Below are 19,602 nucleotides of genomic sequence, written 5' to 3'. Positions count from 1 at the left end.
TGAAGAGTAGATCAGGAAGTGTAAGTGTCTCCCTGGGGACACTCTGTGTGGGGGTTTGAACCTGGGACTTTGTGGACTTCTGGTATATACCTTCTAGGCTAATAGAAGGGGCAGTGGTTAAGGAACCATGCGGTTAAGGAAGCGGCCCTGTAATCAGAAGGTTGCTGGTTCGAATCCCGACCTGTGCTGTGTATCGCATGTGACAATCACTTCACTTTACCACCATGGCAGACACGCTGTGCTAGTTTATTTTAACGAGATAAATACGCTGCTTTAAAAAATAATCATAAAGTGAACACTTAAACACGCTGTAACTTCACACTTCTGTGAAATCGAACTGTCCACTTAGGAAGCAACACTGATTGATGATCAACTTCACATGCCGAGGTCCAAATGGAATAGACTACAGGTGGAAATTATAGGTAATTAGCATGACACCCCCAATAAAGGCGTGGTCCTGCAGGTGGTGACAACAGACCACTTCTTAGTTCCTATGCTTTCTGGCTGATGTTTTGGTCACTTTTGAATGCCCGCAGGGCTTTCTCTCTAGTGGTAGCATGAGATGGAGTCTAGAACCACACAAGTAGCTCAGGTAGTGCAGCTCATCCAGGATGGCACATCAATGTGAGTTGTGGCAATCAATGCGAGTGGTGGAATGAACTTCCCCTTGAGGTCAGAACAGCTCAGTCACTGAGCACTTTCAAACGGCAGCTCAAGACCTTCCTCTTTAGAGAATATTTAGATAAAAAAAGTGAAGTGAGATTTGTCCTCTGCGTTTACCCCATCACCTTTTTGTGAGCAGTGGGCGGCCATGACAGGCGCCCGGGGAGCAGTGTGTGGGGACGGTGCTTTGCTCAGTGGCACCTTGGCAGATCGGGATTCGAACTGGCAACCTTCTGATATCGGGGCCGCTTCCTTAACCGCTAGGCCACCACTGCCCCACCGTGAACTTGTATCCTTCTTATTGTCTGTCTTATGTATAGGAACTAGTGAATAAAAAGATTGTATTCACAGTTGGGGGTCCTAATGAACTAGAACTGATCACTTCATGATGGCAACATGGAAGCACGTTGTAAGTCGCTCTGAATAAGGGAGTCTGCCAAATGCCTTAAATGTAAATGTACCGAGATGAGATCCTCAGACCCCTTGTGAGACCATTTGCTGGTGTGGTTGGCCCTGGGTTCCTCCTAATGCAAGACAATACTGTGACGAGCCGTCGCCGCGAGAGGAGAAGTCGGCTCCATCATGAGGGTTCTGGAATAACACTTCTTATTGACTGGAAGCCAGTAGGTGGTGCCGACAGCCAATACCTACTCCTCTGGCTTCCACATAACAGGGAGGCGGCTCTTGTTCTCCTCCAGCCCTGTACCCCTACTTCCTGATGTGCCGTTTCTCCCCTTGCACACGCTACATTAAATCCCCATAGCTCGCACATCCCGAACCCCAACAGAACACATTTACCCATAACATGGTTAACTATTTACAGTACCCGCGCGCCCGTCCCATCAGCGCATATGTCACCCGCAAGGCATGCTTGATTAAGGCATTGATCCTATGGACTGGCCTGCACGTTCCCCAGACATGAATCTTATAGAGACTCTGTCTCGCTCCATCCACCAACACCACGTTGCACCACAGACCTTCCAGGAGTTGGCGGATGCTTTAGTCCAGGTCTGGGAGGAGATCCCTCAGGAGGCCATCCACCACCTCATCAGGAGCGTCCCCTGGTGTTGTACGGAGGTCATACAGGCACGTGGAGCACATGTTTAGCACTTGTTGGCCTCTTTGCCTTCACTCTGCGGTCCAGCTCACCCCAAACCATCTGGATTGGGTTCAGGTCCGGTGACTGTGGAGGTCAGGTCTCCACTTTTTGTTAAGTACATAATTCCACATGTGTTCATTCATAGTTTTGATGCCTTCAGAGAATCTACCAACATAAATGGTCATGACAATAAAGAAAACACATTGAATGAGAAGGTGTGTCCAAACTTATGGCCTATACTGTATGTATATAGATATATTGTGCATGTGTGTGTGTAAAAGGCCATTTTATAAAGATTATTGACTTGGAAGAGAAGACAGTCTTTCGTACTTTTTTTCGTGTTTATGAAAGATATCCGTAGGGAGGCCACGTAGTGCATTTCTGCATTGTTGCTGACGAAGCGCCAAAAGTGATTTCATAAAAAGAGAGTTTATTGTCGCGGACACAAGGGCCAGTCCGTTGGGGGGGAGGAGCTGATGGCCGCGTCCCCTCGCTTCCTATTGGCCGGCGGGGTCATGTGACGCGCAGGCCCCGCCCGCGCCCACGATCACGTAACACCCCAGTTCGCGCAGGGTGGAGGGTGTGTTCGCCTGAAGACAGAATCCGCAAAAGCCGCAGAAACCACGCAGCAAGTCCAGGTATGAGAGTATTAGTGTTCCAACTCGCCGTGCGTCAACCGCGCATGCGCGGCTTCGCTCAATTAAAATTCAAATTATGTTTCTTCGTCGATGTCATGCTACTAATTCAGCATCACTGCGTATTTTGCATGATGATTTTGCATTACGTTTTTTTTATGCATGCGAGGCTGCTGCGTCACTTCTTCTTTTTTTTTTTTCTGCGACAGAAATTTTTAAAAATGTCGCAACAGCCCCTCCTGCAGCTGCTCCACAACGCCTCCCTCGGCAGCCTGGAGCTGAAGGAGCCGCTGAACTTCTGGTGCGGCGCCAGGGTCCAGGCCCGGTCCGCGGGGAACGCGGAGCCCGTTTACGAGCCTGCGACTGGTACGGAGCCGCGTCGCGGGTTACACCGCTCAAAGTCCCTTCTGGAAGGGTTAATAAGTGGAGGCTGGGACGTGACCGTGACTCAGCAGGTGAACTTTGGTCCTTGCGAGCCACAGCCCGGATCTCGACCTTCACAATTTAAGTGAAGTGATTGTTATTGTGAAACACTGCCGCACAGCACACGGTGACACAATGAAATGTGTCCTCTGTATTTAACCATCACCCTGAGTGAGCAGTGGGCGGCCATGACAGGCGCCCGGGGAGCAGTGTGTGGGGACGGTGCTTTGCTCAGTGGCACCTTGGCGGCGTGGGATTCGAACTGGCAACCTTCTGATTATGGGGATGCTTCCTTAACCGGTAGGCCACCATTTCCCTGCTGCTACTTGGTTGGGGCCTAGCGGGAAGCGGCTCCATAATCAGAAGGTTGCCAGTTCGAATCCCACGCCGAGGTCCCCTTGATCAAGGTATCATCCCCACGTGCCTTTCATGGCTGCACGTTGCTCCATGGGTGATGGGTTCAAAGCAGAGGACACATTTTGACAATCACTTCAGATTCTCTTTCCAACTTTGTTACTGCCACAAACGCAGCGTCCCGCCACCTGGTTCTTGAAGGGTGAGCTGCGGTCTCTCCGCAGGACGGGTCCTCTGTGACCTGCCGCCATGCGGAGCGGAGGAGGTGGACCAGGCCGTCAGGAGCGCCCACGCCGCCTACCTGAAGTGGAGCAGGCTGTCCGGGATGGAGCGAGGACGCGTCCTGCTGGAGGCGGCGCGCATCATGAGGGTAAAAGGCCGTGCTGGGCCATGTTGCTTTTTGGTGCAGGTTTTAGCAGAGACCCCCAGAATGCAGGGCCAGCAGCAGCCGGTGCAGCACTCTTCAAAAATGAGGAAAGGATTTCCCCCCGAAATCTTTCACAGTATGAATTTGTCGTGTTTATAACTTCTTCATGGCGTAAAATCGTATTAATCTCAAACTTGTACCCTCGACATGGTTGGTGGGAGGAGCCAGTGTGGCAGGCACTGTGCAACGTTAATGGGGAGAAATGAGCAGAGGTGGGAAAAGTACCGAAAAAATGTAATTAAGTAAAAGTATCTGAACTAAGTAAAAAATTATTTAATTTAAAATTTACTTTGAGTAAAAGTTACTTGATGTAAAAAAAGAGGACTAGTCACAAATCCAATACAGCACTAGTTGTTTTTACTCAACTTTCAGGCGGTATAATATTCCGACCAACCCAGAAAACATTTTAAGCACAGTTGGCCACAGAATTGTATGGTCCAACTCAAGCATTACAGTAAGAAAGAGAGAATAACGCCAGAATCAAAGTATCAAAAACTGTGAAAATGTTGAACAATTCCTTATTAGCAAACTGAGCTTTTTGTTCTTTCTATAGCAAACATAAATATATAAGTTATCTTTATTGACAAATGAGCACACTGACCGTTGATATACGGAATGAAATAAAGCACCCTGCCCCACAGAATACTACAGCATTACAATGTAATGTATGGAATATACAGGAAAATGATTTTCCCCCTCATTATTCTACACACAACACCCCATAATGATAATGTGAAAAAAGTTTTGCCAAAAGTATTAAATCTAAAAAAAAAAAAAAAAATGGAGAAAGTACATGTACTTAAGTATTAGGGGCAGTGGTGGCCTGGCGGTTAAGGAAGCGGCCCTGTAATCGGAAGGTTGCCGGTTCGAATCCTGGTCCGCCAAGGTGCCACTGAGCAAAGCACCGTCCCCGGGTGCTTGTCATGGCTGCCCACTGCTCACCAAGGGTGATGGTTAAATACAGAGAAGCAATTTCCTTCTGGATTAATAAAGTATATCAAAACAAACAAACAAAAGTATTCACAGTCTTTGCCATAAAGCTGAAAATTAAGCTCAGGTGCATCCTGTTTGCCTGATAATTCACTCTCACTGAAGTGAAAGCGAAGTGATTGTCATTGTGAAGCAGTGGGCAGCCATGACGGTGCTTTGCTCAGTGGCACCTTGGCAGTTTGGGATTCAAACCGGCAACCTTCAAATTACGGGTCTGCTCTCTTATCCGCTAGGATAAGTCTACCTGTGGAACAACAGTTGTTTGGGCCTGATGTGGAAAGGCACACGCCTGTCTATATACGGTCCCACAGCTGACAGTTCATGTCAGAGCACAAACCAAGCATGAAGTCAAAGGAATTGTTTCTAGACCTCCGAGACAGGATTGTCTCCATGCACGATAAGTCTACAGTAAAATTTCTGCTTTGAAGGTCCCAATGAGCACAGTTCAAAATCACCAGGACTCTTCCTAGAGCTGGCCGGCCACCTGAAGTGAGTGACTGGTGGAGAAGGACTTTAGTCAGGGAGGTGACCAAGAACCCGATGGTCACTCTGTGGACAGAAGAGAAGCTTCTAGAAGGACAAGCATTTCTGCACCAATCCACAAATCAGGCCTGTATGGTAGCATGGCCAGATGGAAGCCACTCCTTAGTAAAAGGCACATGGAGTTTGCCAAAAGGCAAAGCAAAATTCTCTGATCTTTGGTATGAATGCCCGGCGTCACGTTTGGTGGAAACAAGACACCGCTGATCACCAGGCCAATACCATCCCTACAGTGAAGCATGGTGGTGGCAGCATCATGCTGTGGGGATGTTTTTCAGGGACAGGAACTGGGACACTAGTCAGGACAGAGGGAAAGACGACTGCAGGCGTCTGGACGAAAATCCTCTCCAGAACGCCCTTGCACTCAGACTCGGACGAATGTTCATCTTTCAGCAGGACAACGACCCTAAACATGCAAAAACAACTTGAGACTGTAATTGCTGGCAAAGGCGCATCGACAACGTATTGATCAAAGGCTATAAATGCATATGTAGATGATTTCTCAATTTTTTTAACTTTTAATACATTTGCCAAAACCTCAAGTAAACTTTTTGTACGTTGTTGTGTACCGTGTTGTGTGTTGAATGGAGGAAAAATGTGCTTTCATGCTGCAGGTTGTGTAAAAGTTTAGGCTACAGACACTCAGGATTGAAAATTGATGCTAATTATCTGGCCAACATTCTCTAACAGCAAAGTTGTGAATTTCTAACATTAAAACAGAAGATTACTTACTGTGTGCTTGGAGCATCATTGTTTGGGTCAACACCATTTTTCATTACGGGTAGCAGAAAAGCTGGAAAATTCCTGGATGCCTTTTCATATACAGTATTGTATATGATGGGATGGTAGTAGCCTAGTGGGTAACACACTTGCCTATGAACCGGAACACTACAGAGTCACAGGTTCAAACCCCACTTAATACCATTGTGTCCCTGAGCAAGACACTTAACCCTAAGTTGCTCCAGGGGGACTGTCCCTGTAGCTACTGATTGTAAGTCGCTCTGGATAAGAGCGTCTGATAAATGCCGTAAATGTAAAAAAAATGTAAAAATGTATTGCATTTACATTTACAGCATTTACCAGACACCCTTATCCAGAGTGACTTACAATCAGTAGTTACAGGGACAGTCCCCCCCTGGAACAACTTAGGGTTAAATGTCTTGCTCAGGGTCACAATGGTAGTAAGTGGGATTTGAACCTGGGTCTTCTAGGCTAAGACCCCTTACTAGGCTAATATCTCTCAAAAACTACTCAATTTCAGTAACGTGAGTAAATGTAACTTTCCACCTCTGGGAATGAGCCAGTCTCGTCTGGGTTTCTCAGGAGCGGCTCGTGGACATCGCCAAAGTGGAGGTGGTGAACAATGGGAAAACCCTGACCGAGGCGAAGGGGAACATCCACATGGCTGTGCAGGGCATCGAGTACTTTGCGGGCATCGCCCCGACTCTGGCAGGTACGGGTTCCGTTTTCACGCCCCGCCTGATCGAGATGACTGGAGACGAGGTGCTTTACTCTGCATGTCTTCTGCAGGCCAGCACATCCAGATGCCCGGCGGCTGCTTTGCCTACACCCGGCGGGAGCCCCTGGGCGTGTGCGTGGGTATCGGGGCGTGGAACTTCCCCCTCGTTCTGGCCGTGATGAAGTCTGCTCCCGCCCTGGCCTGTGGTATGGACGTGGGAACAGTGATGGATGGTGTTTGGTGCTTCTCGGCAGCGGTCTGACCAGTCTTTTTTTTTTTCTCAGGTAACGCCATGGTCTACAAGCCCTCCCCCATGGCCCCCATCACCGCGGTCATCCTGGCAGAGATCTACAAGGAGGCCGGGGTGCCGGACGGGCTCTTCAACGTGGTGCAGGGCGGGGCAGAGACCGGATCTCTGCTGTGCCACCACCCGATGGTGGCCAAGGTGTCCTTCACTGGCAGCGTCCCCACGGGGAAGAAGGTGCAGTTCATGTGAAGTGCTACATTTTTGGGTTCTGTGATTAGGAACCTTGCAGAAACTGAGGAATTTGCTTGTTTTGTTCCTCATTATACATGAAGGTGATGGAGATGGCAGCTAAAGGTGTGAAGCAGGTGACCCTGGAGCTGGGGGGCAAGTCTCCTCTCATCATCTTCAAGGACTGTGAGCTGGAGAACGCAGTGAAGGGGGCGCTGATGGCGAACTTTCTCACCCAGGGTCAGGTGAAGACGACTCTCTTCTTATAAACAGCGCCTGCCAATATGGACAGGATACCATTATGGACAGCATCTCTGATTGAGTTCATATCATGATGAGTCTTGTTAGAGTCAATATTTTAATATTGTCACGTTCCTAACCTGAGGGGTCTATGAAACACAACAAGGGTGTGGAGAGGAGGACGTCCCTTTACACACACTACCAAACAAAGCATACAAACAGTGCTTTTATTTCCAGTGAGCTAACAGGTACAATAAAACAGCGGACGCAGCACAGCTAACCAACATCAGTACAGCCAAAGGAAGGGGTGGTCCAGCGGGGATAACTCAAACACGCACATAAAGCTAACAGGCTAACACAGGCTAACAACAAAGGGGTCTATCACGCAAAACAACAAGAAGATCTCCGTGGACCCTGGGGACCTCCCAAAAGAGTAAGGGCCTAGCAGACCCTGGGGACCTCCCGAACACCATCCGAAATTCTCTTTATATAGGTGGTGGTGACCAATAGGCAGATGATAAGTGGAGCTGGTAGGCTTCAACTCCTCCCACAAAGTCAATTTAAAAGAGACAGGACACAAAGACACAGCCAGCCACACAGAACACGTGGGAGCGTACGTTCAGGGACGTAACAGTATATTTAGTGACTTTCAACGACTGAAAGTTCTACTGTTCTGGTCAGGTCTGCTGTAATGGAACCCGGGTCTACGTTCAGAGGGACATCCTGCCACAGTTCCTGGAAGAGGTGGTGAAGAGGACCAAGGCCATTGCTGTGGGGGACCCCATGCTGGATGGCACCCGCATGGGAGCCCTGATCAGCCGGCCTCAACTGGACAAGGTGCTGGGCTTCGTCAAGGAGGCGCAGAAGCAGGTACTGGTTCGATATTTCATACACGGGTTCCTCCATGTTTTATTCATAAAGGAGGAGCAGATTCTAGAGATTGTTAAAGGTCAAGCTTTCACTCCTTCTTCAGTCCACATGACCTGTGATTTCAGGGGGCCAGGGTGCTGTGTGGAGGAGAGCCTTTTGTCCCCAGTGACCCCAAACTTAAAGGGGGCTATTTCATGTCACCCTGTGTACTGGGTGAGTTCTTTTAATAATTAAATTTTTCTTTTGGAAGAATGTTTTTAAGTATTAATTTTTCCCCCTAATTGCTCCTCCAGACAACTGCAGGGATGACATGACTTGTGTGAAGGAGGAGATCTTCGGCCCGGTCATGTCCGTCATGCCGTTTGACACCGAAGAGGAGGTGCTGCAGAGAGCCAACAACACCACCTTCGGCCTGGCCTCGGGGGTCTTCACCAGGTATTGATATGTATAAATATGCATCCAACACACATTATTGCTGAATTGAATCTGTTTTGTAATAGGATATTCGTGCACTATTTTTAGAAAGTTAATATTTTTCTCTACAGGGACGTGGCTCGCGCACATCGCGTGGCTGAGAACCTCCAGGCAGGAACCTGCTTCATCAACAACTACAACACCAACTCCGTGGTGGTGCCGTTCGGGGGCTACAAAATGTCAGGTAACGCCTGGGGGTGGCGGGACGCTTTTTCTTCGCTTCTCTTTTATCTACTCGTCCTGATTTGTTCCTGTGCTCTGAACTCAGGGATCGGAAAGGAGAACGGACAGGCGGTGATCGAGTACTACACTCAGCTGAAGACGGTGGTTGTGGAGATGGGAGACGTTCAGAGCCTCTTCTAACTGACCTGACATGACATTGACGGTCCACTCATCTTATAGTTTAGTGCCTAAGCCTGTAGCTGTGACTGGACTGTGAAGTCCGGTCCTCACAAGCTCTGGTTGCCATAACGCATTTATGAAACGTTCATAACCATAACCCGCCTTAATCTTGCTTCTTATGCATGTTGTTCATCCACAGTTAAACCAGGAAATCGCATTTAACGTATTACTACAATTCATATTGTTTCTATTTTTGCAGTTAACATCTTCAGAATAGTTCCTGAGAAGTGCCTTGAGTCTCACACCAGCAAATACTATAGTACAGCAGAAATGTGTATTTTTGCTTAAAAAAGAAGAAGTTTAATTTGTTATGCAGAACAGTATTTTATGCTTGTTTGAATAAAACATTAATGTGTTTATGCACAAAGATGTTTGCAGTTTGTTTTCCAGATGAGCGGTTGTATGCGAACGGTCATTTCCACCACATCCTATCTGGTCACCTTTCTGAATGTTATCATTTATGACTTTTTTTTTAGTCTAAAGACCACGCCCACTGCATGATTGCATATCAGTATAAAATGGAACAAATGAGCCAAGGTCACCTTTACCTGAGAAGTGTAGACCTTCACAGTGGTATGCGGTATGTCGCAGCATGAATTATAATTTACAAATAAATATGTTAGAATTTACAGGCAAGATTATGTACAAAAGTATGTAAAATATACATACACGAATTAGCTATAACATTCATACTGAATAACACTAACTATTTTGTGTTGTGTTGTGTATTGGAAGCAGTAAATGAGTCTTGGGGGATGTTCTTACTAAGCAGCAAGCGTGGTTAAAGGAAGAAGAGGCCATCGTTTTAATACTTGCAATGACTGACAGCGTATACCTGTTTTTCAGTTTGTTGTTTTTGCTTCTTTATTATTTTGCCTATTATAAATGATAAAATGGTTGGTAATGTCATTGTATAATATGAAGGCTTTAACGCCAATCTAAATGTAAACGTGTGAATTTCAGTCTATATTTTACATTCCCGCGAAAACACGCGTATACGTTTGAATTTCAAACCAGGTGAGTTACCAGGTTGCAGGTTTCTATCTGTTCTCTGATTGGACAGCGCAATTATCGCGAGAGCAGCCAGCGACGCGAAGTTCACGGCTGATCGTTTAGCCTGAGCGTTTAGTCTGTTGCCACGAGTGGCGCTGGATCTACACGGAGACGCCGCAGCGAGTCACGTCTATAACACGAACGTCTTTTTTTCTGTGAATTTGAAGTATATGACCGACGGTTGTGTGGGAAATACAAGCTTCTCTCTTGAACCGTCGGTGCATTTAGCAGTTAGTGCTAACGCGACTCACTGGGCCTGTCTAATTAGCTTGAGGCTAATTTTTTTTAGTTAACCTCATATTTTGAATGGTGTTTTTTTTATTGCATTTTGGCAGAGGTTACAAACTTTAATAATATGGCATAATAATAGGCAGGTTGTTAGTCTGACAAGTATGATAACCTGCCGTTATTGCAGCAAACCATTTACATTTACAGCATTTACCAGACGCCCTTATCCAGAGCGACTTACAATCAGTAGTTACACGGACAGTCCCCCTGGAGCAACTCAGGGTTAAGTGTCTTGCTCAGGGACACAATGGTAGTAAGTGGGATTCGAACCTTGGTCTTCTGGTTCATAGGCGAGTGGGTTACCCACTAGGCTACTACCACCATAAGAGAGTTTGAAGGGTTATATAAGGGTTATATAATGTCCTACAGACATTAACAATTACAGACCAGTTTCCCTCCTCTCGTTTCTATCCAAAATCCTTGAGCGCTGTGTCTACAACCAGCTATCACTCCATTTATCACAGAACAACCTCCTGGATCCTAACCAGTCTGGCTTCAGAACAGCTCATTCCACCGAGACTGCCCTTTTGGCGGTTACCGAGCAGCTACATGCAGCCAGATTGGCAAAACTGTCATCAGTTCTTATTCTCCTTGACCTATCTGCTGCATTTGACACCGTTAACCACAAGACTCTCTTGTCAATCCTGAAGAGGCTTGGAATTCGGGGCTCAGCATGGCAGTGGTTTGCTTCCTACCTTGATGAGCGATCTTACCAAGTGACTTGGAAAGGATCCACCTCTACCTCACGTAGACTCTCCACTGGTGTCCCTCAAGGCTCGGTGCTAGGTCCTCTCCTTTTCTCCCTCTACACGAGATCACTTGGTGAGGTCATTTCCTCACATGGATTATCCTACCACTGCTATGCTGACGACACACAACTCCTCTTCTCCTTTCCTCCCTCTGATCTACATGCTGCTTCCAAAATCTCTGCATGTCTAACAGACATCTCGTCTTGGATGGCAGCCCATCACCTCCAACTCAATCCCACCAAAACTGAACTAATATTCATTCCAGCAGATTCTTCACCACATCAGGATCTTGCTATTTACCTAGACAACTCGCAGCTCTCTCCTTCTGCAACAGCCCGCAACCTTGGCGTAACAATAGACAACCAACTCTCCTTCTCAACTCACATCAGCAATCTTTCCCGCTCATGTAGATTCCTTCTCTACAATATCAGACGAATCCGCCCTTACCTGTCAACCCAGGCCACCCAACTACTGGTTCAGTCCTTAGTAATCTCACGACTGGACTACTGCAACTCCCTTCTAGCTGGTCTACCTCTATGTACCATCCGACCTCTACAACTCATACAAAATGCAGCAGCACGACTGATCTTCAACCTTCCCAAATTCTCCCACACCACCCCTCTGCTACGTTCCCTTCACTGGCTCCCAGTAGCTGCATGCATCAGGTTCAAAATACTGATGCTGGCCTACAAAGCCAAACATGGAGTAGCACCATCCTACCTCACAGCCCTTATTACACCCCGCACTGCACCTCGTCTACTCCGAGCCTCCAGTACTGCTCGCCTGGTCCCTCCATCTCTGAAGGTAAAAGGAAAACATTCATCTAGACTCTTCTCCGTCTTGGCCCCTCGGTGGTGGAATGAACTTCCCCTCGAGGTCAGAACAGCTCAGTCACTGAGCACCTTCAAACGACAGCTCAAGACCTTCCTCTTTAAAGAATATTTAGATTAAATTGTACTTTTCTTGTCAAACTTTGTGTACAGAATCTACAACAGAGTGAATTAAATAGATCTATTCATAGTTGGGGTCCTAGTGAACCGGAATTGATCTCTTCATCGATGGTAACTTGAAAGCACGTTGTAAGTCGCTCTGGATAAGGGCGTCTGCCAAATGCCGTAAATGTAAATGTAAATGTAAATATTTTACATTGTAGAGTTCATAAAAACGAACCTCATTGTTTTTTCTAATGTGTTGGCGCTGACTGCAAGCGGACATATTGTACTTTTACGGCTTTTTTAAAGCTCATTTCTATCGTGTACATAACACACCTACACCTCCCGCTATTGCTGCCGCAGTTGTTACCGAATTCAAATGTGCAATGTGCGCGCCAATCTCACACAGTAAAAAGAACTTGTGTCACACTTAAAAGAGCACTTAGTTGAGGGCCGGCCTGTGACGTGTCCAGTAAAATGCTGTAAAAATAGATTCACTGCGAAATCATCATTTACTGCTCGCATGTTCAGAGGATAGCATAAATGAGATGTACAGAGACACGATTGCCTCTACTATTAGTGCACGTAAAGATGCTTCGCAGAGCTCAAGTGATATCACAACAAATAATAAGCTTTGAAATGACAGAACATTTCAATGAGACTTTCCTTAGGAATGTATCTTTGTTCTACCTAAAACTGCAAAGGCAGCTTCTTCTTCTAGCTTCAACAATACAGACAGTTGTGGAAGAGATGCAAAATGTGCATGAGTTGGGACAGGATGACACTTTATGTAAACTATGGTCACTTTTAAAAAATGACATGGGTCTAACTGATGATGCTATTGCTAAATTAAGTGATTGTGTTAAGGATTCAGATAAATAAATAATGTTTCGCATGTAAAATGCCCAAAAAGTTTCATTTGTTTCGTCAGCAACTCTTTGTCCTCATTTTCTTTTTTTTCTTTTCTTTTGTCGTTGTTGCTTGTCATTTTTCAGGATGGTTCATGCTGAGTGTGGATTCGAGATATCATACACGACAGCATCCCCTCCTTCATTTCTGCCTTGTGCATGATGTTTGGGAGCTATTATTGCTTTAACATACAATAGAATTTTTGATTTATTGTTGAAAGCCTTTGTATGTTATTAATGAAAGCCTTTATTGTAATTCATTGCACTCCTAGAAATTGCACATAACTAGCAACAGTTTGCGAACTGTCTTGGCTATGTGAGCACTTTCATCTCTACTACTTTTATGTAGCTCACAAAAACAGCAGTGTCCAAATCATTTATCATTCCTACAGATGTTAGTTTATTACTGAAGTACTGAATCAATAACTAACAATTATGCATGTGTTCACATAGATAACACTGTTCGCAGATGGCCAGCCTCATAGAAAAAAATATAGAACGATGGCAATGTAACAGATTTTTAGGAAGAAAGTCTTCCCCTCTCTTAATCTGTTCTCCTTCAGGTCCATTGAGGTCCTCACTAATTTGTTAATTACTTCTATCCCCAAACTTGTAAAGTACATATTAGTGATTGAGAAGTGATTGAAGCTTTGTTCATTACTTTGAACTTAATAAATACTTGGTTAAGCTCACTATTACTGGACTTATTTCATCTTTATTTATTTCTCAATTTGCTTTTAAATGCTTCTTTAACTGCGGTTTGTTTTTCAAGTTACTGGGAAAAGCCAAACATTTGGAAGAAGACAGTGTAGTTTAAATGGAAATTTCTGTCTGCCTGCCAGAAGGTTTTTTTTATGTAACATTGAAAAATAATTCTAACTGATGATAGAGAACTACTGGTAGGCAGTTTGAGTTTAGATTTGAGACAATTTATAAAGAGTAATAGAACATAATTGTATGCTTTTAAATTGCAATTAATATAATTTACAGAGAATTCAGTTGCAGGATTTAGATGGTTTCACAGTAGAATTGTTTTTAATACTTCAACATACATTATAATATAAAGAACTCTTGAGTAAAATTTACAGGAGAATGCAGTTAAAAGACTATTATAATGAGGGTTTTAGAGTTAAATAGTGTTGTTTTTATACTGTTTTTAGTGAAATTGAATGAGATTCAATGTCCAATGAGCAACAACTACATGTAAATATGACCAAAAAAAAGGTTTGATAACATAATTGTTATGCTAATTCAACAAACACACCTCATTTAATGTGTTTTCTTTATTTTCATGACACGTGGAGTTAGTGGGGTCTTGGAACTAGCTGATCACCAGGTAATTCCCTCTGAGGCAGGTGTACCTGCCTCGCATTGGTTAGCCTCCACCTCTCATTCCTCTTTCTGTTCCTCCTTTTCATTGGCCTCCAACTCTCTTTTATGAGGCATGAGCTCATGCTTCATAAAATCATCCTCCCACTCGTAAAATTCACGTAATACCTGTTGGTTGGCCTCCTCTCTTTGCTGTAGCATGTCCAGAAGCCTTTGTAAGTCTGCCTTCCGTTAGCATAAGTCTTGGTCCGACTGTTGGTTGGCGTCCTCTCTTTGCTGTAGCATGGCATCTCTCATTTGAAAGTCTGCCACGCACTGGTAGAACTCATGTTCCAACTTTTGGTTGGCCTCCTCTCTTTTCTGCAGCATGTCCTCACTCTTTTTAAGGTCTTCCTGTCTTTTGCATAAGTCTCGTTCTAACTCTTGGTAGACCTCCTTTCTTTTCTGCAGCATGTCCTCACTCTTTTTAAAGTCTTCCTGTCTTTTGCATAAGTCTCGTTCTAACTCTTGGTAGACCTCCTTTCTTTTCTGCAGCATGTCCTCACTCTTTTTAAAGTCTTCCTGTCTTTTGCATAAGTCTCGTTCTAACTCCCTGTAGACCTCCTTTCTTTTCTGTAGCATGTCCTGACTCTTTTTTAAGGCTGCCTGTCTTTTCTATAAGCCTCGTTCTGCCTGTTGGTTTTTCTTCTTTTTTTAGTGCAGAACGTCCTCGCAGTTTTTCATGTCAGCCTCCCAAATGTAGAACTTACTTTCCTACTCTTGGTTTGCCTTCTCTCTTTGCTTCAACTTGTCCTCCCACTTTTTTAAGTCTGCCTCCCTTTTGTAAAAGACGCCAAGTACGTAGTAACTGGTCAGTGGAGCCTCCTTGATCTCATAAGCCTGGGTCTCATCCAACCTGCTGGCTTGATCCGTGTCATTTAACATTTGCTTCCCATGACAGTTCTTCATGTGCTGATCGCCTTTTACCACGGTCTTATCTTACAAAGGAACCTATGCATTTTCTCGTATTCGGAGAATGCCATGACCCATGACCTCTGCGTGGACCGTAAAGAACGATTAGGCAAATGCGATTCCGTAAGTTAACACAAACATCACATTCAAGTGATGAAATTACAACTAAATCTTTTTAAATACTTTTCCTTAATATCCTGCATGCTGATTGGCTACTAAGGTTAGAATTTAGTTCTTTAATTGAATTTTTGTTCTTTGCAATATCTGTTCTTTGACAGTTAAGCAGGTTGAGGGGTTGCATGAGCGAATAATTCTTATGTAGTTCTTTTCTATAAAGGAATACGATATAACTAACCAAGAACGCCATTCATCAATCCATTGCACAGATTCCATGTTCAGTGAAAATGGCGTTGGGCCAGACAGGTAACACTTGATACCATTTCTAATAGTTCAGGATGTTGTGTGGGCACAGAGATCATCACCATATACAGATTTAAAATGTTCTTTATTTCTGGAAAAAGATTTCCTGACTGTAAACCTAGCTGAACATCGCCCCCTACAGGCGCAATACGGGTACTGGATTTGAGATGGTTGAAGTGAAGTGATTGTCACATGTGATACACAGCAGCACAGCACACGGTGCACACAGTGAAATTAGTCCTCTGCATTTATCCCATCACCCTGAGTGAGCAGTGGGCACGGTGCTTTGCTCAGTGGCACCTTGGCGGGTCGGGATTCGAACCGGCAACCTTCTGATTACCACTGCCCCATAAAATTATTTTGTTCACCAGGAGTGGGGTGTTCATTATGGGATATAAATATACACAGGGAAACATTGTGTCCAGATTGTATAGGGGATTACATAAGCAGAATGGCATAAATTCATTGTATGATGAATTGAAGTGGGAACAAGAATTGAACATTCAGACGTCAGAGAGTGGATGTCATATCATGTGTGCAACACAACAATCCTCCACTAAGGAGGACAAGTTCTAAGGATTATGCTCCTGGGGCTGATGCCTGGATCAAAGTCTGAAGCCATGTATATAAATTCAAAACAATGAAACTGGCATGTAAAAAGACTATAACGAGGAACTGGTTGAAATGCAACACTCCGAGCCAGAAGCAGTGGCAGGACATTATTCAGGAAATACATTTATGTTTACAGCATTTATCAGGCGCCCTTATCCAGAGCGACTTACAATCAGTATTTACAGGGACAGTCCCTCCTGGAGACACAATGGCCGCAGGTCAGTTTATGTAGTTCGAAGCCAAAATGTCCACACCAACTTCCTCTGAATTTAAATGGTCTTTAATCCTCAAACAAAATCTGCTTTTTTCATTCTTCTATCTTTTGTCGTTTCATGTGGTCCAAAAAAACAAAAAAAAAAAAACACTGGAAAAATATGGAAAAGGACAGAAACTGGACTAAGGAACTCAACTGTTATCTACAGGCAAAACTCCAACGCTAACGATCTGGGAGCTTTACAATTATAAATGATCACTCGGGACTATAAACTCCAACTAAATAATCCAAAAGGTGTGAACGTGAATCTCCGAACTTTAGCTGATCGCCCGGCGGTGCGGCTGGATCGCGTTGTTTGGCGTCCCCAAGCAGCGTGAGCTCACGCTGTTTGGGATTGACCTCGAGCGACTTTAAGTCACGCTCTAAGTTGCTGTTTGCCAACTCTCTTACCTTGAGAAGGCGGGTCTTCCATTTTAAATCTTTCTTTCTTTTCAATAAGTCATGTTCTAGCTATCTGTTGGCCTCACTGCTTTGCTGTAGAACGTCCTCCCTCTTTTTTAAGTTGGCCTGCCTTTTGTGGAAGTCACATTCTACCCGTTTGTTTGCATCCTCTCTTTGGCATATCATGTCCTCCCTCATTTTTAAGTATGCCATGCTTTGTTAGATTTCACTTTCTAATTGTTGCTGGGCATCTTACTTTTGCAATAGAGCATGCTCCCTCTTTTTAAAGTCCGCCTCCCTCTTGTAATAGTCACGTTGGAGCTTTTGGTTGAGCTCGTCTCTTTGCTGTATCAAGTCCTGTTGTTTTTGTAAGTCTGCCTCACTTTTGTGCAATTCACTTTCTAACTTTTCTTTGTCCATTTTGCATAGCTGTAACATGACCTTCCTCGTCCTCAAGGTGGCCTCCCTTTCGCAGAAGCTACGTTCTAACTCTTGGTAGGCCTCCTCTTTACGCTGGAGCCTGTCCATCCTCCTCATCAGTTCATCGCCCTCTACAATAATGTCCTGAGTCTCATCTGGCGAAAGAACAAACACAGTTTCTGTCTCTGTGGTTCGGCACCTCGGGTCCTCACAACCCATTACCTTCTTCGTGTGGACCCTGAACCATAAAAAGCCTTAGTAGATTCCATAAATTAACACAAACATTGTATCTGGTATTTAATAGATGAAATTTCAACTTAAATAATTTTTGCTTGATGACCTGCATTCTGTTTGATTAATCAAGATCAGAATTTAGTTCTTTATTCTAATTATTTTAGTTCACTATTTAGTTCTCCCTCCTTACGCCTCCCCTGAATTCTTTTTTTAAAAATTGTTTATTTATGAAATTTCAAAACAATAAAGAATATTTGTAAACAAATTAAACAAAGCTTTTGTTTCTTTATTGATACTGAAAACCTTCGGAAATTAGAATTATGAGGAAACCATCGGAAACAAAACACTGTATTATGTAGAGTTTCTTAACATCTTCCCATTTTCCCCATCTTTATGTCTTCCTCGCTCCTTGGTGTGTTGGAGTAAGTGCTCTTCAGCAGCTTATAGACGAGAGAACTGAGTCTCTTTCTCAGTCAGTGAAAAATATGCAGGTAATCTCTCAACCAAAAGCTATAAACTAAATTAAACTGATTTATCAAGTCTAAATAGTTACACAAATTAGCACTAAGGCACTAAAAGTGTTTCAGAAGCCAATGAGGAGCCATATATTTACACACATACAAATACTTGTTTGATATATTTGTGAATAACCAAATTAATTACATTTATTTTTCAAATCGGGGTGGTAGTAGCAGCCTAGTGCGTAAGACACTTATCTATGTACCAGAAGACCAAGGTTCAAACCCCACTCACTACCATCGTGTCCCTGAGCAAGATACTTAACCCTGAGTGTCTCCAGGGGGGGACTGTCCCTGTAACTACTGATTGTAAGTTGCTCTGGATAAGGCCGTCTAGTAAATGCTGTAAATGTATAAATGAGCAACCTTTAGCAACTCATAATTAACATTTATTTACTTTGAACCTATGCAACCGCTATCAGTACATTCTTGAAAGTGAAGTGATTGTCACTTTTGATACACAGCACAGCACATGGTGCACACAACAAAATGTGTCCTCTGCTTTTATCCCATCACCCTTAGTGAGCAGTGGGCAGCAATGACATGCGCCCAGGGACGGTGCTCAGTGGTACTTCAGTGGCACCTCGGCGAATCGGGATTTGAACCGCCAACCTTCTGATTATTGGTCCGCTAACCACCACTGCCCCTTATAATGAAATGAAATAAGGTTCAAGATATGTTGCTCCAGGTGAGACTCGAACTCACAACCTCGGCATAGCTCATCAGACATTGTTTTATAAGTACCGTGCGTAACCGATTGCGGTTATCTATAACAATTGGCTTGCGTTATTGCAATAAAAAAAGTCAAGTGCGGAGTGAGAAATGGAAAGTGCAGAAATTATGAACTTATTTTCCCCTCGCAATTAGGGAAAATAAGGGACGAATCTTGCACATGAATCGGTCTCATCAGGTCTGTCTTAATTTACATTTACATTTACAGCATTTATCAGATGCCCTTCTCCAGAGCGACTTACAACCAGTAGTTACAGGGACAGTCCCCCCCTGGAGCAACTTAGGGTTAAGTGTCTTGCTCAGGGACACAATGGTAGTAAGGGGGATTCGAACCCGGGTCTTCTGGTTCATAGGCGAGTGTGTTACCCACTAGGCTACTACCACCTTGTTAATGAACAAGTCTGATTTGTTTCTAGATTCAGCTAATTTCTGAACACTCGATGATCGTGTCCTGGCTTTGACTTACTTTTCAAACGAATTGTGTCCATCCTGGTTGTTCCAACTTTTTGCTGCGACTATTCGAAGTCAACATTTTAGTTTGTGTGTGCTTGGTGTCAACAGTCGCCATCACGGACACGGATAAGCAGCTTGCAGATGAAAATCGAGTTCAGTTCATCCAAAGGCATTATGGTGTAAAACCGAGGAGAATGGAGTAAAAACTCTACACACAAAAGCACTGTATTCAAACCACTCCAACTTGATGTTACCTGGCAGAAAGAGGCATGGCCCTTTTTCTTCTAATTTATTAAC

General features: G+C 44.3%; 1 protein-coding gene across 1 annotated transcript; it reads left to right on the top strand.

Moving 5' to 3' along the window:
* Positions 1 to 2,295: 2,295 nt before the first annotated feature.
* LOC114769079 (aldehyde dehydrogenase family 9 member A1-A-like) lies at positions 2,296 to 9,418 on the top strand. Its single transcript, XM_028961801.1, has 12 exons — positions 2,296 to 2,400; positions 2,607 to 2,763; positions 3,399 to 3,544; positions 6,455 to 6,584; positions 6,662 to 6,796; positions 6,875 to 7,071; positions 7,170 to 7,310; positions 7,987 to 8,175; positions 8,301 to 8,388; positions 8,469 to 8,610; positions 8,721 to 8,833; positions 8,918 to 9,418. Exons 2-12 carry the CDS (start codon positions 2,619 to 2,621, stop codon positions 9,010 to 9,012), a joined length of 1,521 nt encoding a protein of 506 aa, XP_028817634.1. The 5' UTR covers positions 2,296 to 2,400; positions 2,607 to 2,618; the 3' UTR covers positions 9,013 to 9,418.
* Positions 9,419 to 19,602: the final 10,184 nt, after the last annotated feature.

This window comes from Denticeps clupeoides, chromosome 19 (assembly GCF_900700375.1).
Source record: "Denticeps clupeoides chromosome 19, fDenClu1.1, whole genome shotgun sequence".
In the NCBI taxonomy this organism is placed as follows: domain Eukaryota; kingdom Metazoa; phylum Chordata; class Actinopteri; order Clupeiformes; family Denticipitidae; genus Denticeps; species Denticeps clupeoides.
Note: the sequence above shows the minus strand (reverse complement) of the source record. Positions and strands in the feature narration are given on the sequence as shown.